The sequence below is a fragment of the Monodon monoceros genome, unplaced genomic scaffold (assembly GCF_005190385.1).
Source record: "Monodon monoceros isolate NGI ecotype Baffin Bay Population unplaced genomic scaffold, NGI_Narwhal_1 Super_Scaffold_3, whole genome shotgun sequence".
In the NCBI taxonomy this organism is placed as follows: Eukaryota; Metazoa; Chordata; class Mammalia; order Artiodactyla; family Monodontidae; genus Monodon; species Monodon monoceros.
Window position 1 is genome coordinate 68,439,310 of NW_021703780.1, and position 27,596 is coordinate 68,466,905.

At 43.3% G+C, this 27,596-nt stretch overlaps 1 protein-coding gene across 1 annotated transcript in view; it reads left to right on the top strand.

Moving 5' to 3' along the window:
• Nucleotides 1–27,596, top strand: part of CACNA2D3 (calcium voltage-gated channel auxiliary subunit alpha2delta 3) — a 781,826-nt gene that overhangs the window by 335,554 nt on the left and 418,676 nt on the right. The window contains exons 6-8 of the mRNA XM_029243037.1: nt 12,788–12,919; nt 18,582–18,642; nt 18,737–18,887. Coding sequence (XP_029098870.1) covers nt 12,788–12,919; nt 18,582–18,642; nt 18,737–18,887 — 344 coding nt within the window. The remainder of the gene's footprint in view (nt 1–12,787; nt 12,920–18,581; nt 18,643–18,736; nt 18,888–27,596) is intronic.

The following is a 27,596-nucleotide window of genomic DNA, read 5'->3' on the forward strand; positions in this document are numbered from 1 at the left end:
TTGGGTGTTTGTGACCATATTGGAAACTTGGAGGAGATGTTTCTGGTTTGGCACCCTCTCTTTCCTCTTCCCGTCAGTGCCACTCTGAATTTCTTTCAGAAACCCGTCTTTCATGGCTGCTGGGCTTGAAATCAGACCCAAGACTTAGCATGTTTAAGCCAATCAATCAGCATGCCTCATTCCACTCTTGTTTTGGTTAGCTCAGGGATGGGTGTACAATACTCAAAGTCAATAAAAGTAAGGAGGCATCTGAAGATCTCATATTCTACCTGTGAGTATTGTGGGAAAAAGTTTGATGACTCTAAGTGCTGCAGTAGTTCTGTGGCCCCATAAGGGGAAACGTTGGAGATGCTGGGGCAAGGGCTGTAGGGTGAAAGGCCGGGATGTGTGAGAGGAAAGGTCTGAGGATGGAGCCAGCTCAGTTGGATACAGAATAGAAAGATAGAAACCACAGCCTTGGTGAAACCTTTGGCAATCTCTGGACCAACCTACCCTTGAAGCCGTCTCTACCCTTAATCTTTTTAGTTCTATGGGCCAGTATTTTTAAAGGGATTTTAATTTGGCTTTTTGGTTCCTTAAATTGGAAAGATTCCCAGCTTGAAGAAGTAGAGGGTGTACTGACATAATTACAGTAGCAACAGTCTTAAGTAGCATCCAGTTGAGTAATTTAGTGGATTAATTAATGTTTTCCATTTCTTGTGCCATCAATAAAACACTTTGGCTGATGTCTGGAGCATGCTGAATGTCCATAGCTAGCCAACTGCCCCCAGTACTCAAAAGGCCATGGCCTTACATACAGTGATTGGCTAAGTGTTAAAAGAAGGTGTTATGTATTATTATAAAAATGATTCCTTGCTCTAATTCTTTTTGGTTATACACATCGTTATCACATCAGAGATCTCTCTCTCTCTCTCTCTCTCTCACACACACACACACACACACACACACACACAAACACAGAGTCATTTGGTTCCATTCCCTGTGGAATGGGGTGAGTTATAAATGGAGTGTCCGTCCATTCTGTTCTGCCAACAATATACCTACTTACACTAATTATCTCTATGTATTAATAAAAATACCCCCCCTCAAAAGTGATCCAGTTTGGATAATAAATTATATGCTCATCTAGTTACAAATCATGGAATAGAATTAAACCTATACCTTTGGTTTTTCACGAGCTTATGTGACAAGAGGAGGGGACCATCAAATACCCATCCTTGCCACTCAGGATCTAGTGTGCATTAGCCGCTGAAGGTCCATAAACTCAATCATTGGGTCTCAATTAATTGGGCCCAACTGCTGTTGTTCAATACGCCAGAAAAATAGTTGATATAAGCATTTGCGGGGTGAATGAGGTCTGGTGGAAAGATGGCTGGAACATCCTTGTTAATAATTCTTGGCCAACATTATTGGAAGCTGGTATTATTTCTAGTGGATATCATGCTTTTTGGGAGCAGTTTGAACTTCCCGTGGTACAGTTGGGCTGGGAGTGGGGAGAGCTTACGACCAGAGGATCTTCGCATGAAAATGAGCATCAAAAGCAAATTCCTATAATGTTCTAGCCATGTGAACCCAGTCCCCTGGTGCCATATCCATCAAAACCACCTTGGCATGAAATTGGCTTCCTCTACAGAGCTCCGTGAGGGGGTGGATCTTCCCCGCAGCTTATTTGCAGAGAACATTGTCTGCTTCTTCGAGCATCTTTCTGCCCTTTCTCAGGCCTATTTCTGACTCCTGTTTACATGTTTCTAGCGGTGTCAAGCTAGAAATGCCCTTGGTTATGTGACCACAACTACATTTTCTTATTCTTGGGGCTGCATGCCGTCAGGAGTTTGTCAGTTTCAGAGCTGGAAGACATAGAGGATATATCATTTATATTTTATTAAAGAAAAACCACAGTTTTCTTTATACAAGGCATGTGTTCACATTTCACCTGCCATCCTACACCCTGGTGTAGATGCTGTTAAGGTTGAGATGTGAGTTAGTTAGGCAGGAAACTGGGAAGAGGTGATGAGCATGGCAGCTTTGAGCCACTGGAGCTACATTTCCCCAGCCCCAGTCATTCATGGGCCACACTCATGTCTTCATCTGTTTCTGCCCAATGCCTGTTTGATTAATTGATGCTTTTCTTTAAACTGACTGACTCTTTATTTTCACCTAAATAAATTTAGCCTCGTTCTGAGCAATAATCTGCGTACCCATGGTTTTGGTGTGTTGCTTAAAATTACTCTAACATAATGAAGTACACAAAGGCTAAAGTCTTTAAAAGTTCCTTTGTGTTCTACCTGAAAGCACTTACCTAGGATGGCATGTGCGGTGTGTGTGTGTGTGTGTGTGTTTTGAGAAGGGAGTGAGGGCAGGGCATAAGCCCCTTTCCATCCATGGTTCAAGAAATAAGAGATTATAATTTTATTCTTCTATTTCAGTGGCTACTTGTAGCTCAGATATCTGGCAGCAGCATTCCAAATTTGGAAAAGGGTAGTTCTCTTCTGGGAATTTAAAAGTAAATTAAGGCATAAAAGACCTATTACTAGATCTGGTCATTCTGATCCCCAAACCCAGGCCATTCGCTAGACAATTGCCTTTCCTTACCCCACTGCACCCACTTACAAAGACCAAGGCTTCCAGCATCTCAAAGGATGACGAGATCCTGGTACAAAGAGGAGAACGTGTCTACACCTCCATCACCATGACCATACCCATCCTGCCACCACTGAGTGGCCTGTTAAATCGATGACAGTGTAGATGTGGGCAGGACTTGCACTGAAACGCAGATCAGAGGAGTTCTGGGGTCCTCCTCAAGGCTCAGCTCAAATCTTCCTTCTGCTGTGCCTCTTCTTCCAGCTGGGTCATATTTCCTTCTTCCTCACTCAGAACTCACCTTTCATCCATATCCACCCCATCTTTCCTACCCACAAGCCAATTTTTCAGGCTGGTACCCTGTGACATCTCTTAAAAGCAGTGCAGAATACTAATTCCCTTCCATGCCCCAACCCGGGCCTCTCTCGGAAGCCAGACTCAAGGCTGCATGTCGTCTCTCCATATAAATCTCAGAGCAAATGCAGGAGAGTCAGCTCTCAGCCTTTGGGTGTTAAAAACAAACAGCGGGGGGGCTTCCCTGGCGGCGCAGTGGTTGAGAGTCTGCCTGCTGATGCAGGGGACACGGGTTCGTGCCCCGGTCCGGGAGGATCCCACATGCCGCGAAGCGGCTGGGCCCGTGAGCCATGGCTGCTAAGCCTGCGTGTCCGGAGCCTGTGCTCCGCAGCGGAGAGGCCACAGCAGTGAGAGGCCTGCGTACCGCAAAAAAAAAAAAAAAAAAACCAAACAAACAGCGAAGTTACACTTAGCTCTGTTTCCCTTTTTGAATGTCCACAATCCACTTATCTCCCTGTCTGTGGTTTCTGGGCCCGCTGCATGGTGATATGCTACCCTGTTTCCTCTGCAGCCCTCTGCTCCCTCGGCCTCCGATTCAGCTCCTTCCTTTGTCCAGCCACAGTTCTGTGTCTTCATACCGGCAATATCCCTGACAGCTCCTAAATTGCTACACGCGTTTGTACAGTTCCCTAGCAATTGTATTTCAGACCCTGTCAGGGTACCTGCTAGCCTTGGGGCTGTGTTTATATTAAATATCAATAAAAAGCTGATAGCATCAGTGCAGATGGCAGGCTCACAAAATCATATTTTGATGGGAGCCACAAGATGGAAGGGAGGAATGTTTAAATTCCTTTCTCTCTTCTAAAAGTTTGGAATGAGAGGAGACTTTCTGAGTGAATATCAGGAATGGGTTCTTACCAAATAATGACAGCTATAGGTTCTATACTCTAGCTGGGAGTTATCTTTTTGTGTGTGAGAATTGTCATAACATCAGTTTTCTCCAGAATTGTTTCTTTGTGCGCTTCCCCCACGCCCCCCACCATGGAACACAGGACAAGCCTTCAAATACCCTAGGTAATTTTAAATGCTTGTTGACTGAATGGGTACGCTTATTTGGCTCTACTTTGAGTGGGGTGTGTGTGTGTGTGTTTAGGACAGAGGCCTGGGACTAAGGGTCTCTGAGCCCCACCCCACCCTCTCCCCATACCCCCTGCATCGCCACTTCTGAGGGACACTTTCACTTTAGGCGAAAGGACAGCCTAGCCCATCTCAGGCTGTGTAGCTTTTCCCCAACAGGACCTCGGTTCTCCCACCCTTCAGAAATAGTATGCGCCTTCCCAGGAGCTGTGAGTATGACGGTGAATGAGGCATGTAGGGCAGCTGGCACCGTGTGAGCCCATGGCAGTGCCCAGAAAAAGTCTTGCTGAAGGTTTCCAACACCCAAATGTGTGGTCAAGGATTTTTTTTTCTTATGGTTCCCACTCTTTCATGTTGCTTATGAATAACTTCTATCAATTAGGGACACACTGCAAGAACAGCTGGCTGGGATGTACATTCTGAGGACTGTTGCAACAGAAAAATTGGTGTTTGCAAATCTGTGACAATCCAACTGTTGGAGGACAAACTCTTGCCTGTTTCCATCAGTAGATTTTCCCATTTGTGTGCCATCTAAGAAGCATGCCAGCTCCCTTTGGGTGAACTCCCCTAGGATGCAGTACTCTGAAGCACTGTCCTCCAGGCTTCCTGCTGTTGAGGACGCCCTGCTTGGATGCTGGGACGATGCAGAAGAGAGCTTCTACCTTTGGAATAAATGCCTGCCTTCAGAGTGCAAAACTTGTTTGGTGAGATTGTCCTCTCTACACCAGTGGCTCCTCTCACTCTGCCACCCTAGTGCAGGCACCATCCTGTCCCCCTGGAAGGACAGTAGGAGCCTCGAAACAGTCCCTCCACCCCCACTCTCCTGCCTCTGCTTGCTTGCTCTCCAAATGGCAGGAGTGTGTACCTGCCCTCTCTTCAAACCCTCCAGGGGCCTCCATTGCTCCTGAGATTGCCAGCAGACTGCAGCCCAGGGTCTTCAAGGTCCTGCTAAGTTCTCATCCCCGATCCCTCCCACCCAAGCTTTTTGTCCTCTGAATTCCAGGTATTTAAACTTGCAGTTGGCAATGCCAGGACCACTCTGCAGCCGCACCTCCGGCCCCACTTTTAATTCCTATTCATTCCTCAAATTCCAGCTTGATCAATAATGTGTTAGGAAGACCTTGCTTAAGAACATGTTCCCCAACATCGTGTTTTGCCCCTTCTGATACTAATCATAACTGTAATCTTACACTTAATTCGATAATTATTGGGTTTTCTGCTTTCCCCAATGGACTATACATGCCTTTGAGTTAAAGGCTTTGCCTGGTTTTCCCCATTGCTTTGTCACCAAATCCTAACACAGTGCCTGGCACACAGTAGTCATTCAGCAGGTATTTTCTGAATGAATGAATAAATGCGTACTACATCCGGTACGGGGGCTAAATGCTTTGGAGAATGTTAGAAAATATGACATGATTTACACCCTTTAAATGGGTTGTACAATGGCAGTAGGAACAGCTACTATAAATGAAACAAGAAAAGAAAAGCCTCAATAAGATTATCCAGGGTGGGGATGTGGGTGTAAGTTGGGAATTGGAGGAGAAGCAAATTTGAAAATGGATCCTGGGCCAGACCAGATCATCTTAGAGCACTGGGCAGTCAGATGTAGTCTCTGAGTGATGGGTTAGCAGAAACTACTGAAGCTTCTGGGTCAGGGTGTATGATCTTGCCTTGGAATTCAGCACAGATTTGCAATCAGGATGCCAGGTTCCAGAGAGCCGCAGCAAGGGTCTTGCAAGGCTGGTGTTATTATAGTACTTGTTGGTGGGAAAGGGGTGGCTGTGCTCACCCCATCTCGGAACCTGTCCAAGGTGAGTTTTATTCCCTTTCTAACCAGAGCAAAACCTCAGGGAGGAAGTAGGCTTTGATTCTTCAGCTCTTTGTTAGAGACCTCAAGGGAGACTCAGTTAATGGGACAAGATCACATATCAAATGAGGTGTTTTAAATTAGTGATACCAGCTTAACTACAGTTTATCAGATGCCACTTTAGAATCCAAAGCCCTATGAGATATGCTTATCTTCACTCTAGAGTGTCTTATCCAAGATTTTATGCCTTGTAAATGTCCCCTCTGCAAGCAGCCCCCAAATCCAGATGATGATGGCGATGAAAGAGCTTCACTGTGGCTCTGCAGCAGAGACCCCAAGGGGGATGCGTTAGGGGACCCTTGCAGATGGGCTCTACCTTATCTTCATCCACCACGTCCTCTTCAACTCACACACATGCCTGGAGCATTAAGTGTGAAGATGCTGTCAGGGTCCCCAAGAAAGCTTGATCCCAGCCCCCTCCTCCAGACCACCCACTTCATTTATTTGTTGACCGCTGGGGGCAGACAGCCTGCTCTGAGCCACATGTTACCTTGACTACACCTCCCATGCCACCTTTTTACCCCCACCCCTTACTATCTGGTGAGTAGTAGAGTTTGAGGCCTCCATTCCAGTCTTCTTCCAACTAATAGCTTGGACACAACATGCAATTTAGCTAATCTCTACCTTGGGCAGGTGATGTACTGGGGCAATGGACTTCAATGCTCTGAGGATCAGTTTCCTCATCTGTAAAATGGGGCTAGGAAGAGTAGTTTGTAACTGCCCTGCATAGTCCGTGGCACATTATAAATGTGCCAGAAATGGCAATCTCTGCTGCTATCAGTATCATTATTATTTTGATTTCTATCACATAATTTTCTTTTTCTTAGTATCTCTGACAAAGACTTGGGAATGGTTTATTCCAGGGGGATAAAGAATGACAAGGAGGAAGAAATGCAAGTTTCTCCACAAAAATTTAAATATGTTAAGGGAGGAGGACTATTTAAAGTTGATATACTTAAGGCAAAAAATCCGAACAAACAAGTTCCATCATTGACGTGAAATCCCACTGGGGAATGAGCTCCTGAAGTCTAGCACATCGAGGCAATGGGCTGAGAGTCTAAGGTACCCTCTAGGTTTTGCCAAACTAGTAGCTGTGTTCCCCACTCACTTTTCTTCCTAGCTCCATCCAGAGTGGTTCAGCACTGGGCCATGAGTATTCCTCATCCCTCTCTTCCCAGGACTGCCAGAAAATGCCTCCAGATTTGGGAAAAGCAAGCTGCATTTAATATCTAGCACATCAGTAAGTTTAGAGGAAGGGTAAATGTTTTGCTAATAAATCTATTTTATAATTCAACACACATTAAGGGCTATTTTCCAATACATATTAAGTACTTGATAATTAGCATCAAAAGTATTCATTATTTAATCTATGATCTATTTAGAATGAACGAGAGAGACGTCATTTGCTTGCTGAAATGGGAGACATGAAACCTCTCCAGCCATTCTCCTCTTGAATCTCGTCCAGCATGCGGGGCTGAGGAAAACTGCGTGGACTCAGTGCCCACAGTAATCCCTGTGCTGGTGTAATTTTATATCCAGGAGACACACACCTTCAAAGACCTTTAGGAAAGCCCAAGATCCTTCCTCCAGCTTGTTCAAGGCAGGAAATAAATACCTTCTTTACAAGGGCCATACTTCAAAACCCAGTTGAACATGAATTCAGTCCCTTCCCTTCAAACAATGGCTTTTGGGTAACAGTAGTTTGTAATTCAATATTAGCCTATAATTGTTCATGTATGCTCAGATCCTCTAGAAATGGACCCATATTTTGTGCTGGAAAATGGCAAGTTTAAATTAATACAGTGCTGCTAATTCACTGGAGAATAAATGATATTGAGAAAAAAGATGAAGGGAGTATCAGGTAACTTTGAGGTCTGGAGAGGAAACTCAAATACTAAGGCATCCATAAAGATCCTGATTGTTTGAAGGGTGTGTCCTGGAAAAAGGAAGTAGGCTATGCTGGCTATAGATTTCAGAAGAAAAGAAATTTGATTTTTGAACCATGAATAAAAGCATGATGGGCCTTGGCACTGGTGGAGCACAGATTACGTCTGTTAGAAAATGTATACTTGGCAGGAAACTTTGCTGATCTGCTAAAATCCTCACCATGGCCTGCCCACCTCTCCAGCCCCATCCTGTAACTCTCTCCTTTGCTCACAAGGCTCTAGTAATACTTGTGGCTTTGTTGTTTTGTTCCCTAAGACATGGGTTTCTTCCCAGCTCCAGACTTCAGAACTTGCTGTTCTCTTTGCCTAGAAAGTTTTTGCTGGCCAAGGGGGTTTTGAGCTGATGCCTTCTTTGCATTCAGGGCTCTCCTCAAAGAGGTCATTTTTGACTGCCCAATTTGAGTAACTCCACTTTCCCCAACTAATCACACAGGGTAACTCTCAAGCCTACCATCCCTTTTACTTGTCTTCATCACACCCATTTCTATTTGGAATTCTCATTTCTTTTCCCTTGTCTCCCCTCGTCAGACTGAAATGTCAGCTTCATGATCTGTCTGGTTCAGTGCTGAATGCCTGAGATAGTAGGTGCTCAATAAATACTAATCGAATGAACAAATGGAAGAATCATCGAGAGTGCCTGACCCTGATAATTTGAGGAAGGGAGGAAGACACATAGGTAGAGCCTTACCTGGATGGTCCTACGACAGCTGGACTGCCCTGGGTGGGGAGTTGGGGGCTCACCATAGAGCTGCAACCGGTGATGTACTCTCCTGGTGGAGCCCTCCTGCTGCGGGGCACCTATGTGCCTTGTACCACCAGCTTCCGAGGGAGGGCTGCTCTCATTTGCCTTCCACAGATGGAGACATTGGGACACAGGAAAGTTAAGTCACAAGTCCAAAGCCATTAGCTAACAAGTGTAGAGTGAGGTCTCAAACCTGGGATTCCAGCTCCAGAGCCCAAGTTCCAGACTGGTGACTGCAATGTTGGGGTGCTGCCCAGAGGCACGCTGCAGAGAACAGGGAGGAAAGTTGGGAGTCTTCTTGGAACCTTATTTATTTGCTAAGACACGAAGCAAATAATGGCCAGTATGTATGGAGTGTTTTGTATGTGCCAGTTGCTGTGCTAAGTATTCTACATACATTAATTTGCTTGAGGCTCATCATCTCAGATAGGTCACAGGAGGATGGAACTCGGGACTGAAATGCGATGGTTACTCATTCACAGAAATAGAACTAAAAGGAAATGTGTGTGCATGTGTGTAAGGGGGAGTGTGCAGAGAGAACGTTAGCTCTCTGCAACATCAGGTGACCCCTATGTAGCAAAGTGCAAGCTTCAGAGGAAAGCACAGATGAGAGCAGTTATTGGGTGGAAATAAAAAAGGAAGCTACAAATGTGCTTTTTTGATGGATTGTATGATGTATTATAAAAACAGAGCAGGGATGTGTGAGTGCTTTTCAGATACAAATTGCAAATTGATCAGAAAGGTGGTATGGGACTCTTACTCTCTAAACTTCTGCTAGTAGTCTGTTTTACTAAAAGCTGAACGTCTGATAAATTTTTGACTGGCATTGGAGGTAACTTAATCTCTCAGAAGGTAGAGGAAACAGGAGGAAGAATTGCTATTCCTGGACTTGATATTGACCAATATGAATCATAAGTTGATGCAGAATGGACAGGAACATTGGGAAAATGACCATGTTATGTGGAGTTCACTTTATTGAGCAGAGAGGCTGGGCATTGACACAACACTAAACATTAAGGGAAATGATTTTAGTCCAGTTTGTTGCACTACAGGTAGGACCCATTGAAAGAGGTCAGGAAGAATTGTAAGCTCATAAAATTACAATGCAGACATGAAAATCTGAATTGTTCCCATAAAGAAGAAAAGGGAGAAGGCCGTTAAACATCCTTCACTAGGAAAAAGACCTGCATCTATTAAACTCAGATTTTAAAAACAGTACATTAACAACCATAGAATATGGGTATATTGTATAGGATAATTAAGAGAGTATGAGTACATGTAATGGGTTGAATAGTGGCCTCTAAAGGATATGTCCAAGTCCTAACCTCCAGTACATCCTTCAAATGTGACCTTATTTAGAAATCGAGTCTTTGCAGATGTAATTAAGCTAAAGATTTTGAGATGAGCTCATGTTGAATTTAGGGTGGACCCCAGATCCAGTGACTGGTTTTCTTAAAGAAAAAAGAGAGGGAGACTTGACACAGAGATCCACAGAGGCCAAGTGAAGATGGAGGCAGAAATCGGAATGATGTGTTTATAAGGCAAGAAACGTCAAGGGTTGCTGGCGACCACCGGAAGCTAGGAGAGAGGCATGGAACCGATTCTCCCTCAGAGCCTCCAGAAGGAACCAATCTTGCTAACACCTTGATTTTGAACTTTTGGCCTCTGGAATACATTTCTGTTATTTTAAGCCCCCACCCCCACCCCGATTTGTGGTAATTTCTTACAGCAGCCACATGAAGCTAATACAGTCCGTTAAACCCCTTAGATTATTTTAACTAGACCATATTTTTTAGTGATTCTACTTCCCTTATTCATCATACCCTGGGAAAACCAAAGCCTTCTGTTCTTAAAGAGACATAATTTCAGAGCAAGATGTGGTATCCAAATGAAGTGGATGAAATGATCCTCAGGCACTACAGTTCTTTTTTAATTTCTGAAGGTGCTCACAGTTGGCAGAGGGAGGAACAATCTTAGGTTAGTAGGGCCATCTGGAGATATGGGCAGCCTTTTACTACCCCCAGAGAAATCATGCTCAAGAAAAAAGAATTGTCTAACTGGAAACTGGTGAACTCCTTAACATGTTGAGACAGGGAGCCCGTGAAATGGAATTTTCGCTTCTAATTGTGTAAGGTTTTTATAATTGAAGTTATTGATGGAAGAGGCAAGAACCGTGGATTTTTCACTTGTCTCTATTGTATTTGCACCTTCGTGGATTAATTTAAGTGGCTTTCGTAGCAAGGAGTGAGTCACAGTAATTATTGTAAAGCTTGGACAGGAACAATAAAGAGCTCCATTTTCCAGGATGGTGAGGATAGTCTTAACTCAAAATTACTTTACAGGAAAGAGTTGACTTGATCATTTTCACTCTCCCAGTCTATGATGTGGTTTATTATAGTTTACAAGAGTTAGAGCATTTGCCCTTGAGATGAGAGTTAGAATCCCGCTTGCCTGTTGAATCCGTGTAAGTGGTCTGAAAGAATGAGACAGGCTGGAGGTAAGACAGTAAGACAAGGCGCCACGTCTGTCCACTGGGTCAGGCGTCATATCGCGGCTCTGTCTCATCCTCCACATCTTGTGGGCAGCCAGCTGGCAAAGGGCAGGCAGCTGAGGAAGAGGAGTGGCTAGCACAGTGCCAACAGTGAGTTTCCTTTCAGTGTACCTAATTTACATAAGCATTTCTAGAGTTACTTTTTTCGTTGGCTTGCTGTGCAACTTATGGGCTGGACTGAGGGAATCTGTCCCCATACCCGCTGTCTGTGTAGTATGGAGGGATCTTTGGAATGAGGACACCACAGTGGGGTTACTGTGATTCACAGTTCCACAGGGAATTCTGGTGAGGGTGCTGGACTCCAGGGGAATGGACTAAGCTCCCTTGATGACTTTGTGAATGCCTATGGCCATTAGTCCCTTTCTGCCAATGTGTTTTACCTTCCAAACAGGCCAAATAATGGGGTATTATCATCCTCATTTTACAAATAAGGAAATCACAGATAAGAGGCTTTGCCATTTGCTAGTTGGGTGTCTTAGGAACACCTAAAACCTGACCTCCTGGTTCTCCGTTTCCACTTGTATAGCATGGAGAACAACAGTGGACCTGCTGTGGAGGGCTGTGGTGGGGGTGAAAGGAGTGAAGATGAGCACAGTGCCTGCCTTGCAGGAAGGACTCAACAAAGGTTTCTCCTCCTCCTCCTCTTCCTAACTATTAACACGCTCATCCTATTGTCATCCTTACCCTCATCATACTGGGACTGGACAATTATCTATACTATTGAAACAAAATTTTGCTGAGTGTTGCATTATTTTGAAACAGGATCTTCCAAGGTTAAAAAAAGGTGGACAGTTAAAGAGTATCCTCAGTGATCCACCATGCTTTGATCAGTACGCAAGAAGTATATATTTTCTGTCTTTGTCTTCACTCTTAATCCTCATCTGTGGACAAAAGACAAGGGGCTATCTTTGGGCTCCCAAGGGTGAGGAAAAGACATTTGCTCATGGGATGACAGGGCAGAAGAGTAGATAGTTGTCTGGAATTGGAGAACAACCTTTTATTCATCAGTCCATCCATCCATCCATTCATCCATTCATCTCTTTATCCATCCATACATTTTTGGAGTTTCTGCCACGTGCTGGTCAAAGGTGTGCAGCAGGAGATCAAAGCAAGATTGTTCCTGCCCTTATGGAGCTCATAATCTGCTGAACAAAAGAGGTAGAGAGATTTAGTTATGTAATTCCAATTTACTTATTTATTTATTTTTAAAACAGACTTTTAAGTTAGAGGTGGAGAGAATTGGAACAGGGCTGCGTTGGCTGAGGTGACTGCAGTGACAGAAAACACATTTTTCCTGTTTTCAATGCTGAGTTCTGACTCAGGAGCCAAAAAGTGGAACAGAATGCTAAGAAAGTCTCTCTTTGCTTTCTCTGAACTATTTGCTCAGCCAGATTGAAAGTAACCCAAAAAGGGATGTGCCTTTCAAGTAAGGAGTCATCAGTAGAGTCTCCTGGGTGGCTTAGAGGACTCAGGCAGGATGGGGAAACTCTAATATACATAAAGCTGGAATTCCCAGGAGCTAAACATTTCGGGAGCTATAACTTTCTTCACAGCTTCCTGCAGGATGGGCCCCATGGTGATATCTGCCAGCTACGTGGGATGCCAGCTGGGGTTCTGTTTCACTTTGGTTTGTAACATTCCTCTTCTCTCTCCCTGCCTTTTTTCCCCAGATCCAGCAATTGTCAATGGGGTTTATTGGTCCGAGTCCCTAAACAAAGTTTTTGTAGATAACTTTGATCGTGACCCGAGTCTCATATGGCAGTACTTTGGAAGTGCAAAGGGCTTTTTTAGGCAGTATCCAGGTGAGTATCCCTGCATTGAGAATTATGATTCAAGTTACTGATCCTGTAATATTTTCCTTTAGGGTTAAGGGTTAACAATTTTTTCCCTTCCCTTACAAGAAAATGAAAGATTAAGTTCAAATCTATTAAATCTGTTGTCAGGGTACAGGACAGGAATGCAGTGTGGCATCTGCATACGTGTGCACACCCACATTTGGATCTACGTGTGGTTTCAGCATCTTCCTCAATAGAGTTATTCATAGAGCTGCCACCTAAAGTGAGGCATTGGAGTGTGAAACGTATCATATTTCATCTTTCTGGACAAGAGATTGCTTTTATTACTACTATTACTGTTATTGTTGTTATTATTACCAGGGAAAGGAGCAATCCATAATCGGCTGAGTTAAATTCTGACTGAAAAATGTAAGAAATGGAAACATTTGAGCTTAGGTTTCCCTACTCTAAAGCTGACTGCTCCTGAAAGGAGAGGTTGAAATGGCCAAAGCACTACTGACGTCAGTGCCACCAAGAGCACCCTCAAATGAATATGTTTGTCAGAGTTTGTCCATCGTGACTTTGGAACAAGTGTTCCTTCTAGGGTCTTTCCAGGCCTCTGCTTTGCAACAGGAATTTAATTCTGGCTTGGTTTGAATTGTAATTAAAAAAGGAAGTTTTAATTTTGCTTACAAGTTGTGAAAACAGGACTCCAGGCTGCAATTGTGCCAACATTACAGCTGTAGAAATTAACAAGCTCAACCTAAAAGAAGGAAAAAAACGCCCTGCATAATCTTGGAGCAATTAAGTGGAGTCTTTTATGTTTTCATTAAGTAAGCCTAGGCACCTGATGTCCTCCCACTTTGAGGCACAGAGACTGCCAGCCTCTGCCTTCAGGAGTTGTTTGCCCTGCACTTAGCATCTGTCCCCTGAGACTTGCCTGCCGAGTGCCTGCTTTGCCAGATTATTCAACATTTCCTGAGAGCTATGTTCAGCAGGGCATGCATGGTTCCTCCTGGAGCTCACAGAAATTTAAACAATAAGCATTCTATTAAAGATAACATTATAATAAACAGTGGTCTATTAAAGTTCCAGTGTCACCAAATTGCAATCTGCTTTGATACACTCAACGGAGAGTAAATTTAATGCAGATGTTGTGAAAATAGAGCATGGCGGGGGGCTGATCCATCAGGGAAGCCACAAGGACATCTTACCACGTGGCATTTGGATGAAGGTGGAGCAAATAAGAAGAAACCACAGATCATCTGTTGTGTCCACCAGCAGGAAGTCTTCAAACTAAATTGAAAGTTTCAAATTTAAAATCTGATAGTAGAGATGTATGAGTCATCTCGGGCTGCCGTAACAAAACACCACAGACTAGGTGGTTTAAACAACAGACATTTATTTCTCATTGTTCTAGAGGCTGGGAAGACCAAGATCAAGGTGCTGGCAGATATGGTTCTTGGTGAGACCCCTCTTTCTGGCTTGCAGACGGCTGCCTTCTTCCTGTGTCCTCACATGGGAGAGAGAGGAAGCTCTGGTGTTTCTTACTCTTCCTGGAAGGGCACTAATCCCATCATGGGGGTTCTACTCTCATGACCTCATCTAAACCTAATTGCCTCGCAAAGAAAATTACCTGTCAATACCAGAACATAGGGTTCTTCAACCTATGAATGTTGGTGGGACACAAACATTCAGTCCATAACAAAAGAAAATCCTCATAAAGGGTTTCTCTAATTGGAGAGATTAATTTATGTACAAGATTTTTATCAGTCAGAATCAGAATAGTTGACTCAGAAATGATTACAGTTCTTTTATGATATTGGTGGCAGAATTTTGTAAAATTTCTGCCTATTTTCTTTGTGAATAAAGACATAGGTCACAGTCCTCCAAAGGGCTTCACTGCCCTGATACATGTCAGTGCTCACTCAGTGCTTGGTTCTGAACGGAGAGTACACCTCTTGTTTCTTGGACATAAAATGATTGTTAGATGAGGGATCCATGGGCTTTTTTTGCTAGGATTTTTTTTTTTTTTCTTTTTAGGATGCTTCTTTTCATGTTTAGAGTGGTACAATAGTATGAATCAGTGCTAAGTGTAAATGTCGTAAGCAGAAGGGAAGTTCCTTCATTCTTACGTAAGTGTGTCCTGAGTTCTTGCTTTGTTCCAAGCCCTGTGTGGGGCCCTGAGGATAAAATGGGGAGCTAAGCGGAAAAGGTTACTGCCCTCGCGAAGCTCCCTCTTGTGGGGAAGTGCATTCGTTAGAGATTTTGGTTGCCAGTGGCAGAAACCCAGTTCCAGCCAGCGCCAGCAGGGAACACATTCATTGAATCACCTGACTTTCAGAAGATGCTGAGTTAGGCTCTGCTCTGTTGGCCCTACTCTTCATTTTCATGTGCCAAGAAGATTATGAAGACATATGTTGCCTTAGATGAAATTAATTTCCCTCCAATATTAGTTTATAATGCCTTTGGGAGAGAAACAATAGTATATAGGAATATTGTACAATATTTTACATTTAATCACATTTGAGCATTTGAGTCTGTAGTAGAGATTTTGACATTATTTTCAGTTTCACCTGTGGATATGCTGAATGTTCTAGGGACCTTGTCTTGTGAAAGCTGAGGAAGGCAGGCCGAGGCAGGCAGGGCAGGCATCACTGATGCTGGTCCTGAAGTCTGGAGTGCCGCCGAGAGAAGGCTGAATGGCAGTGAAAGCTGCTGCTGAACTGCACTGTTCCTTTTATCTTGAGAGTCATGCCCCAGCCAGCCTGGGAGGGATCCCATGAGGCATTTGACACTTCCAGAAATGATATGGCTCCTGAGGGTACTCCTTGGTTAAGTGACAGTTCCTTGGATCTCAGAGATTTAAGATGAACCAACTATTATTTCTCTGGGATTTGATTACTTGAACATTTTCAAAATATCTGTGTGTACAAAAAATTACATACTAAAATGCTGAAATGTCCTAGGAGAGACAGTACCATCTGGGACAGGGTTTCCTGAAGGTTGTCTCCTAAATCATTTTGTTGTGAGATTCTTAGGAAAGGAAGGGCTCAATGGTCAGATTAGTTTGGTAAATGCTGCCTCTTGCTGCCCCAGCAGCAGAGGTTCAAGATGAACATAAGCAGATTAAAGGCCCTCAGATGTTCCTCCCCTGGCATGGAAACCAGTTTTACTTTTATACAGTTAACTCACACTAAGATACAATAAATTCTCATGGAACCTCCTTATGCTGCCTGTGTAAGGAAGAGAATGGTGGCATGGGATTTGGGAGATCAAGTCCCAGTCCTAACTAGAAATCTCAGGAAAATCTGCTGAACTTTGAGAGCCTTGGAGTCCCTGCTATGAAATGAAGATTTGGGCCCAAAGGTTAGGTGTGGGTGAGATGATCCTCCAGGGCCCATACAACCCTGTCTTTGAGTCAAAGTGTGACCTTTATTGTTATATCCAGGGCAGCTGTGCCTAGAACCGTGTTGAGGTACTGTCTTCATCCCCTTAGTGTGTACCTCCTGTCCTGACCAGGAAGGGCGTGGGCCTCCTGGTTCCTGCTGTCACCCAGGCTCTTTCCTTGCTATAGACATCCTCTCTGCACAGCCACACCAGCCTTCCTTCAGCTCCTTGAACTTGACATGCTCTTCTCATACCTTGGCAGACATGGTTCTCTGTGCCCGGGGGTAATCTTCTTTACCCTGTGGCCACCCCTCACTTTTGTTTTACAAGTCCTACGCTTCTTACATGTAGTGGGTTGAATAGCATCCCTCCAAATTCATGTCCACCTGGAGCCTCAGATGTGAACTTTCATGGAAATAGATCTAATATAGCTGGGATGTGATCATACTGGATTAGGATTAAATCCAATGTAACTGGTGTCCTTATGAGAAGGGAGGACATACAGACACAAAGGGAAGACAGCCACGTGAAAATGGAGTAAGAAATTGGAAAGATGAGCTACAAGTCAAGGAACACCAAGCATTGCTTGGAGCCACCAGAAGCTAAGAAGAGGCAAGGAAGGATTCTTTCCCTAGAGCCTTTTTGAAAAGCACCACGTTTCAGCAGTGCATGGGTGGAGTTACAAGCCCATTTGCAGGGAAAGGACCGCAGTCCAAAAGGAGAGCATTGAGTGTCATTAATTCCTTCTTCCTAGGCCCTGGCCTAAATGCTAGGACAATAAAACAGAATTGCATGTTTTCTCCCCCAGTGGAGCACATGGTGATAAGGCTGTGATGGAGGAAGGGTGGCAGAGTAGGGGTGAGATGGAGGATGATCAGATATGGTTGTGGTCTAAAAACACTGGCCACAATTCAACTCAAAGAATGTCCACTGAATGTCTACCATGCATCAACACATTAAAAAAAATTCTCTTTATTTGGACTCAAACCAGTTCTTTGTGGAATTACACATTGGAACATTACCTAGCCTCACTATATATATAATTTCATTATGTGTGAAGACTGTCATCCTAGCTGTACTTGGCTTTATACAAATGTAGTATGTCAGATGTTTTTAAAATAAATTGCATTCTTCTCCTTTAGTGTACAATATATTATGTCACTTTTATCTTCATTACCTAATAACCATCAATTGGCAATGGCTTCTCATACTTCTGTTTTCCAATTTGTTGCAGAGAACTTTTAAATTAGGTCCATTTGCACGTGGGAAATGTAGGTACAAGGAGGACAAAACAAAATGACTCTTTGGTTTACAAGCTGCCATCTCATGATTATCTCTGGAATAATTTAGTGATGTTATCTTAAGCACGTGCCTGTTATTAGCCCAGTGTGGTCCAGAAAACTGACCCTTATTAATTGGAAAGGAGAATCTCAATGCTACAAAGTCAGGATTTTCTCCTGTGAAAATAATTTTTCTGTTTTATTTTCTTAACTCCAAAATCTGTGTTTCTAATCCTCCATCCCTGAGCAGTACTGATGGTTGAAAACAATGATTTTCTATCTTATTTTTAGGCAGCAAACCCTTTTCTTTTTAAATGAAAGTTTATTCATAAAGATTAAGTTGTAAATAGAGCATGTGAACCTTGGACATATCCTGACCAGTCTGCAAGCCATGAGACTAAGGATGTTGGATCCCATTTTACGTAAGGAGAAAAACCCCCAGGCTTCAAAGACTGAAATTGAAATTTTATTATGCAGTATAGTTAGGGCCATTTTATTTCATTTCAGTGTAGAAGGCCAAGACAAAACAGAACTGAAAAGAGAACAGACTTGTGTATATTCTGAGATGGAAACATATTGAATGCTTTCTACCCCCCTTGCCCTAGACATATACCTATCTGGGTCCAGGGACGGGGCCTGACCCTGCCCAGAGATCCATGAATGATGCAGCCAGGTCCAGCAACTTGAAGGACAGTGAGAAATGACCTTGGCTAACTTTATCATTAGCCATGGGAAGGGGCTGGAGTCATGTCCTTTCTTGATGGACAGTGGGTTACTAAAGATGTCACCACTCTCTAGCAGATCTTGGAGTGCCTGAGCTAAGGCCGTGTTTGCTATGGTGTTCCAGCCCTAAAGCACCTTCCCAGAGTTGGTGATGGAACATGTGATGAGCTCCAGGGTCGGTGTTTGCATGTGATTTTTCACCATGTTCATTCAATCAGCAAAGCAGAGCAGCCTTGAAATGCTGTGAATAAATATTTGAAGTTTCTGGGTTTCTTATAACTCCATTTTTCTTCTAGGGATTAAATGGGAACCAGATGAGAATGGAGTCATTGCCTTTGACTGCAGGAACCGAAAATGGTAGGAAACGGTCAAACCTCTTAGTTATTTTTTAAAAGAGGAAACTTGCCTAGAGATTCAGGATTCATTTTTACTTAATTTTCCTCTGATCTAGGTACATCCAGGCAGCGACTTCTCCGAAAGACGTGGTCATTTTAGTGGATGTCAGTGGCAGCATGAAAGGGCTCCGCCTGACGATCGCAAAGCAAACAGTCTCATCTATTTTGGATACGCTGGGGGATGACGACTTCTTCAACATAATTGCCGTAATTGCAGCTGTTTTGTACTTTCTTTGCACTTTGAGTTCATGTGATCTTTTATCAGCAAGCAGTTAACATTCTTATTGCTTTTGTATACATAGCATTAGATGCCCTAGGATGAGGTCTCATTAGTCCCACATGAGTTCACTGAATCGTGGTATTGGAGGGATTTCAGGCACTGGGAAAGCAGTTGAGCACATTTTTTTCTCACCTAGCACTCAGGCACTATTATCTGGAAGAGTAGCACCAGATTTAGTTTTCCTGGAGAACCAACCCTTTCAGAACCTTGGGGAATTAGACCTAGCGAGATTTTCCTTAAACTACTAGATTTTCTCATGTGGAAATTAATTTTAAGCTAGGTTAGTCTGATGACAATGATAGTAATAGTAATCATGATGGTAAGACAACGAAAATGTAGAGAGCAGTTTAAGGATCATAGGGTACTTTATCTCAGCTTCAGAAACAAAAGTGGCATTTATTAAGTGCCTACTGTGTGCCATTTGCCTACTCTTCATATTGGTATTATCTTCATTCCTCACAGCAGCCCTAGCGTGTAGGGGGTGGTTTTGGCATTTTCTCAAATGAGGTTGCAGGGATTGAGAGTGTCAGTAACTTGCGGAGGTCACAGAGCTGGGAAGTGGGAGATCCGGGAACCAAGCCCGGGCATGAACACACTGCCTGGGCAGGAGCACTAATTCAGGAGTCCCATCTCCAGTTCTCTATCCTCTTCTCCCCCGTTCTCTGATATAAGTCTCATCATGTTCCTTATTTCCCTCCCACTCTTTTCCAAAGATGATAGCCACAATGGGCCTGGTTGTTTTCCTTGAATACTTAGCTGGGTGCTCCTGTGTGATGGTCACCTATGCTTTTCCACATCACCTCTATCTGGGACATGGAGTGGCTGCAGCAGGCAGTGGAGGCAGTGTGGTGAGAAGACAGAGCTTGGCTTCAGGGATGGGACTTAGTTTTGAATGCTAATTTGGCCACATACAATGCCGCGTCTTGGGATGAACCACTTAAGTCTGCCTCAGCCTGCAGCTGTGATGCAGGTGCAGTCATATCACTTCCAGGGTCCCTGCCAGGATAACCCAAGCTGGTACACAGGAGGCCAGTGTTAGGGTATGAAAGAAGGGCTGCTATTTGAAGAATGAGTGGCATGGACATGCTCCAAGAATGCTGTTCCTGTGTCTGCATGGCTTCTCCGGGCCCCTGAGCAGAGTGTGTCATCATGGAACCCTATTTCTGGGCAGCCTTCTGCATGGGCATAACATCCACTTTTTTTATTTTTATTTTTTTATAACATCCACTTTTATTCACTGGGCAGAGGGCATGGGTATTGAAGTGACACTGGGCTTGCAGAGGGGATTGCTTGATTAGTGTCCTGCCAGCTTCTGATGAGACTTGGAGCAAAAAGGCACAGCAGCAGGGCACCATGATTTAATAGCTTCAGATTTTAAAAAGCCCTAAAGAAGAAAAGGAAGAGAATAATAAATTCCATGGGAACAGAGGTTGGTCTTGTTTATTCAGTGAACTATCCCCAGTGCCTAGGACAGTACCTGGCAAATAGTAATTTAAATCCTTGTTGAATGAATTACACCAGCAGCTGCTTTCCATGGAGCGTCACTGCCAAGTGTCCCAGTGTAGATGATCTCATTGGATATTCGCCCGAGCTCTGTACCGCATAGCCTGGAGACAGAGGCACCAGGAGGTAGCAGCTACTGCCTTTAGGTCACACACAGAAAAAGTGGCACAGTGAGGACTCAGAAACTGTCCAGGTTCCCCTTGTCCTGTTTCCTGAGCAGAAGTGAAGAAAATATAGTTGAACCACTCAACCATCTTACTGTAAAACTGTATGGCCTCAGGCATAGCTCTTTGAAGGAGATTTTTCAGACAGAATTTTGGGTTTCCAAATCAAGAAAAGTTACTTTAGTTACCAGGCTCATTGTGAATATGCAAACCTGGGCTGATCCTCACACATCCTGAAGCATTTACAGATAAGAAGCTGCTAATTTGGGACTGTCTTTCTTTTTAATCTTTAATTACTCATTACAGAATTATCAGAAATTTGCATAATAAGAGCTAGCTAATTACATTGTGAATCCTTTATCAGTCAGGATTTATTGTTCTGTTAACAAAACCAATCGATTGAAATAATCTCTGTAAATTCATTAAGATATACAAACAGTGTCAACTCAATAATGAAGAGAGGGTGATTAAGATAATTAAAAGTAGACATGCCAGTTATTATAGAACAGCTAAGGAAAAAAAATTTCTTTTTTACCCCAAATTGGCCCCTTATATAAGGAAACCCATTAGAGGGCCCATTAACCCTCACTGTACATCTGTTTGTTAGTTTTCAACATAAATGATCAGCTTCAAGACTATTTACATAATTATTTCGACAACTAGAAAGATACTCTGAACTTTTTCATTTGAAGCCTCTATAGTAAAATCATGAACTCTATTCCCTTAATGGGATCAAATATGTTTGAATTTATATTAAAAGCCTGAGGTCATAAAAGGAACCACTAATTAGCAGTAACTCTAATGTATTGATTGCTTTTAATATAGGCAACATATGTAAAAATTTTAAACAACTCAGAAATGTTCCCATTCCCTTTCCATTTGGCACATATTCTTCCAAATTTTTCTGTATATATATGAACACATATTTTTCCCACAAAAATAGAATCCTATTTTACAGAATATTCAGCAACTTGCTTCTATACTTGTATTGTATCAAGTGTACCTGAAGAACAGAGCATTCCATCCTCTATAGTTGGCATTAATTTTTTAACCAGTCCCCCTTTGCTGGACACTATGCTGTTACTAATCTCTTTTCTACTCAAGAGTGCTACAGTGAATGGACTCATACATATATTTTTGCAGGATTGGGTGTGCTTCTGTTGAATAAACTCTAGAAGTGAGATTGTTGCACCGAAGGAGGGTCTGCACAGAGTTAGGTATTATCAGAATGTCCACTAAGCAGGTTATAATGTTTGCATACTTAGAAACTGTATTAGTCAGCTCCATCTGCCATAACTAAATACCACAGACTGGGTGGCTTAAGCAACAGAAATTTATTTTATCCCAGTTCTAGAGGCTGGAAAGTCCAAAGTCAAGGTCTGGCAGGACTTGGTTTCTGGTGAGAATTCTCTTCCTTGCTTGCACATAGCCACATTCTTGCTGTCTGCTCTCGTGACCTTTTCTCCCTGTGCTTATGCAGAAAGAAAGAGAAAGAGGGCAAGCTCTCTCACATCTTCTCTTATCAGGGTACAATCCCATCACAAGAGCCCTACCTTCATGACCTCATCTAACCTTAATTACCTCCCAAAGGCCCCATCTCCAAATACCACCACACTGGGGGTTAAGGGCTTCAACATATGAATTAAGGGGAGGACACAAGCATTCAATCCATAACAACAATATTTTGAGGGTCCTAAATAGTAGATTTGTAATTGACAAGTCTTCATTTGCATTCCCTTGAATTGTCTCTTCCAACCCTAAGTGTGTTTCACCAGTTTTGCCTTGCCAAACTGTGGTGGTGGTTTTTTCCTCCATCTCCTTTTCCTATTTCTACAGTGGCAAAATTGCTCTGGTAATATGATGTACATGTTTCCTCCATCTGTCTAAAATGGTCACTTGCCCCCATCCAGAGGGAGACCCCACTGCAGGCTCTTGTAAGTGCAGGGGGCTGGGATGTTTGAAACTCCATTCAGAATGCCCTGCAAATCTGTTTGAATGCATTGTTCTAGTTGGCTGGATTCCATTTACGGGAGAGGACATTATCATTTCACCCTTCATTACACTGTCAGTTTTCTCTTGCTTGTTGGGTAGATGTTTGAGGAGACATTTCAGTGTTTTAGAGAGAAAGTAAAAAATACAATCTTTATTTTTAATGTTGGAAGCTCTTGTACGTTGTAGGTTTTTTGTTTGTACAAATCTAATTCATCATTGCCATTTGATTTTCAGTGCCATAATGGGGAAGGGAGGAAAAGAATTTAAATGGTGGAAAAGACTTTCCTTGCCCATTCTAGCCATTTTTGCATGTTTGTATTAACTTCATTCCTAAGTGCATCTTATAGAGTATTCTGAAAAGTGTCCAATCCAGATCTTTCCAGAGAATAAACATGAAAAGATAATGTTAAAACTTGTTTTAGTTTTCCTGAGCAGGATATTGCAAAATCAATCTAAGACCAATGAACTAAATGATTGAATTATGAAAGAATAGTTGAAATATGAGAGTGATTTTGTGCAGTTGAAGTTAAAATTTAAGATCAAACTACTGGTGCATGAAGAGAGATGTCTCTGACAAGAGAAAAGCCATATTTTTCTGATTCACTTTGAAGTCTAACTCCAAGCCATGCATTAAATTAACAATATTATCATAAAAATGAGGGTGCTAATTCTGTTCCATGCTGAAGTTAGAAAAATGATTTTACAGAAGCCTAAGCCATGCATTAAATGAACACAGTATTAACTGGACTGATATTGATAAATCAATTTAAATGCCTCCTGTAGCCCGTGTTTGTGCAGAGTTGAATAGAGAAGAGCATCATTTGTTAGTTCAACCCAGAACTTTCTGGTGCCCTGGTTTTAATTTGCAGAATTTTCTTCAGAACCGTTTCTCCAGTGCTTTGCCTGCTGTGGATTTGCTTTTTAAAGTAATCGATTCCGTATTAAAAGTATGAGGATGGTATTTTCTTTCGGTGCTCATTTTCTCTGTACTGCTAATTACGTCCAGTCGTGTTTCAAATTACACAAGAAGCTTTTGTAATGCAAAAGATCCCTGGGATGCCTTGTGTTGGTGAAAATATTGTGGATTCATCTGCTTCATTACGTAAACTCTACACATTTTCATTCTAAAGGTTATTTAATCAAAAGTGCATCAATAAAACCATAAAAATATTTAATGGAGTTCCAGCAGTTCTACATCAGATTCTTGCATTGTATGAGCATGCCAATATTTTAATTCTGTATATATATGTGTATATATATTTTTTGTGTGTGCGTGTGTGTGTGTGTGTGTGTGTGTGTGTAACCTAGGCTTCTCTAAAACGGTTATTACCTGTTTTTCAAAGAGGCTAGAGATTCTTATCATATTAGTCTATTTATTTTTTTGTCTTTGTGTCAACTATTTTTTTTCTTCTCTTGGCTTTGTTTCTAATCTTTTCCATCAGTGATCTTCAGTTTTGCCTTTCATTTCTTTGTTCTGGTTATTTATTTATTCAGCAAATACTGTTGAGTGCTAAGAGTTAAGTACTGAGGCTGCTTTTGTAGATAAGGAAGACAGGTTGTCTTCCTGCATGGACTTTGAGGTTTTGTGTGTATGTGTGTGCTTTGGATGTGGATGCAACCAGGAAGCAGGTGCTCACAGTTGTGTGGATAGAGCAGTATCAGAGACGGTTGGGTTGGGGCGGGGAGGCTGAGAGAGCACAAAGCTGGAACATGCAGCCAACGGGGGGGCTCAGTGATGGCTTCTTGGAAGAAGCGATGACGAAGTGAACACTTCAAGATAGGTAGGCATTAGCCAGGCATATGCATTGAGGTAGGGCAGGAAAAAGGAGAATAACAATTGAGGAGGAAAGTGCTATTTTCAGGTTGTAGTAAGCTTTCTCCCACCCCCAGGAAGTACAGGCCTGGCTGGCTTGACCAAAAGGAGTTCAGTGACTGGACATAGTTGAGTGGGGGTGAATGTGGGAGGCAGCGAGAGTGGGTAGGTGGGGGTGATGGGGAAAAGAATGGTAGTGGATTGAGAGGGGCGGTCCAGATCAAGCAAGTCTGGTCAGCCACGTAGAGGAACTGGTACATCCCCTGAAGGCAGTGGAAGACATGGAAGGAGTCTCTGCTGCAGGGTGACATGTCCACATGTTCCCTAAAGTCTCTTCTTTCTTCATGAGGTCTTTCCTCATTATCCTTAAAGGCTACTGTTGATCTTCTTTTGTTAGGCCTGAAAGCTGCATTGCTTTCATTAATCATGTCCAGCTTCCAACGTTAAGCAGGGTTCAGAATCCCCAGTGTCATCCAGAGCCCAGTCAGCTGTCCTTTGCTCTCCAGTCTCTGGGCTGAGATTTACATGAACCAACATGTGACGCTGTTCTACACCAATGCTGAAGCTTGCATGAATCTTGGTGGGTGAGCCCAGCCCATTTGTTCTTTGTTTTTAGATTCTTCTCCCAAAAGTTCTGGCCATTCATTGAATGAAACTTGGCTTTCCTCTTTTAGATCATCATTAAAATTGCCATTGAGGATTTTGCTGTGTCCTTAAAATGCGAGATGTTGGGGGTACTTCCAGAGATTGGGTAAAAGGAAAGAAAAGGCAGATGGTGATGTATTCCTTGCTGTCAGAGCCTGGAGTTTGGTGGTTGGCCTGAGTAGCATGGGTTTCTCTTGAGGCTTTTTTTTTTTTTTTTGGATGGACCGTGGCAACATCACAAATAAGCACTTTTTTATCATGAAAAGGAAAAGCAAACATTATTGAGCACATTCTTTTACTAATAAAAGTAAGAAAAAGTGGTCCATGATCACTCCACAGTGATGATCATGTGCAAATTTAGCCAGTGTTTGATATCCCTGACACATGGCAGGTGCTTAGTTAATATTCAGGGAGCAAACGAACAAAGGGTTTCATGGCAGATACCCTCCCGGCTGGTATTTGGCAGTAGGCTGGCAGCTCTGTCTTGGCTCCCTGTCTGCCAAATACCCAGGTTTTTGGGAGGGTTCAGAGTGTGGCCTAGGGTGGGGCAGTGTACAGCCACACAATGTGGTGGTTTCTGTCTCAGGTATTTAGAGAGTCACATGTGCCTACTGAAGCAGCCCTTCTCTCCAACGAATGCAGAGTCTGTGCTCTCTGCAGAGGTCAGGGGTACGTGAGCCCTGTTCCCAAGAATAAGTAATGGCCATTGCCCCAACACCCCTTCCTACTTAGCAAGTACCAGCTGTCAGTCTTTCTGTGTAGCACACAGCACACTCACATAAATATTTTCTTTCTTTCTTGTGCTTGTACACCCAGACACTTTCTTACATGCGGCTTCTCTGTTGACTCTTTACTGAACCATCTCATTTCATCCTCACGGTGAGTTCGTTAGAAAGATGCAGTTACAATCCCCATCCCCCCAATACGAACACTGACACCCAAAGAGTGGAGATGCTTTGGCCAAGGTCACCCAGCTAGTGTGTGTCCGAGCCCAGATTTGAACCCACCCTGTTTGCTGCAGTTGCTTTAGCTCTACTGCTCTACACTTGTGTGAATCAGAGGAGAAGACCCAACCAGCCAGGAGAAAGGGAGAAGGAAACTGACAGTGACTGAGGCCCTGAGTCTATGTGGTAGATTCTAAGTTCTTTAAAGGGTGAAAGTTCTTCGTCCATCTCCTCACCACATGTTTAGTGGGCTGGCTAGACCATCTCTAGGGCTGCCTGGGCTCTCTCCTATCCTGCTAAGATACTCCTCCCATTTCCCAGAAACTTGCAGGAAGGACTAAAATGTTTGGGGAGAGTAGGGGGTGGTTGAGTGCCTCCCTGGGGTTCACTCTTGGTAGTGGGAGGGAGCAAAAGCAAATGGCAGAAGAGCATTGCATCTGGCTAATGATGATGTGCATTGCATCCTTTTCTATTAGACCATTGATATCTGATTGTTTAAGTAGGGATGAAGGAGAGCTGAAGGAGGCCATTGTATCTTAGGACTGGAGGTGACCAGATCTTCAGTTGTAAATTGACTTGGCCATCTCACATTGTTTCACAATGTGGAAATCTAGGGGCCATCCATTAAAATGCAGAAATGGAAAGGTTTCCAAAAGGAGAACTGCTGGGAGCCTGGGAGCAGTTCTACATGCAGGGCACCCTTGGTGTCCCCCTCTGGAGGAGTGCTGGCTAGCGTGGTGAGCATCCACAGCCCATGGGCCTCTTTGGCACAGCTGCTTGGTGTGCACCATTCCCTCACACAGACGGCTGAGCCCCGTTCCCTTTGGTGATACAGTCCAGATTGCTCAGCATAGTTTTGTCCTGATGCAGTCAAGGGAAATTAGTTAACTGCAAGCTTGGCTGATGCCACTAACAAGCTGGCGGGGGTTCAGAAGAGCTGATTCCTCCACTGTGGCCAGGGCTTGCACAGTGACGGCGAGCATGGTTTTGATTACTGCACATGTTCCTCCCTGATGAGGGCAAGAACTTCTTGGTCTTCTTTACTTGTAAGCCCCTCTCCGGTCCCCCACATATACAGGCCTTTACATAACAAAGCAGTTTCAGGTATTTTGCCTCATTGGATCCTCACAGGGGCCCGTGGAGGGTAAACTGAAGATGAATTAGCACCTTATGCGTAAGATCTGGGATCACAGAGGTTTAGTGACTTACCCAAGGCCACACACTGAGTGTATGACAGAGGTGGGACTTGGACCCAAGTGTCCTGACTGCTACCTCAGAGTATAGAACCCCAGGAATCAACACTGTGAATGTGTATCAGGTAGAATGTAGATAAAGTTTTAAAATTTACCTGGAAAATGGAGTTGGAAAGTTTTGGGCTGCAAGTTACAGAACAATTGAATAAAACTTGCTTCAGTCTATAGGTGTTTCATAATCTCATGGAGGAAGCCTCAAAGAGGGCAGCTGCAGTTTGGTACAGTGGTTCAACAGTGTCAACAAGGACCCACATTGGCTCTATCTTCCTGCTCTGTCTTCCTTGAGCCTTGCTCTCCATTCTTAACCTTGTCAACCTTTGCA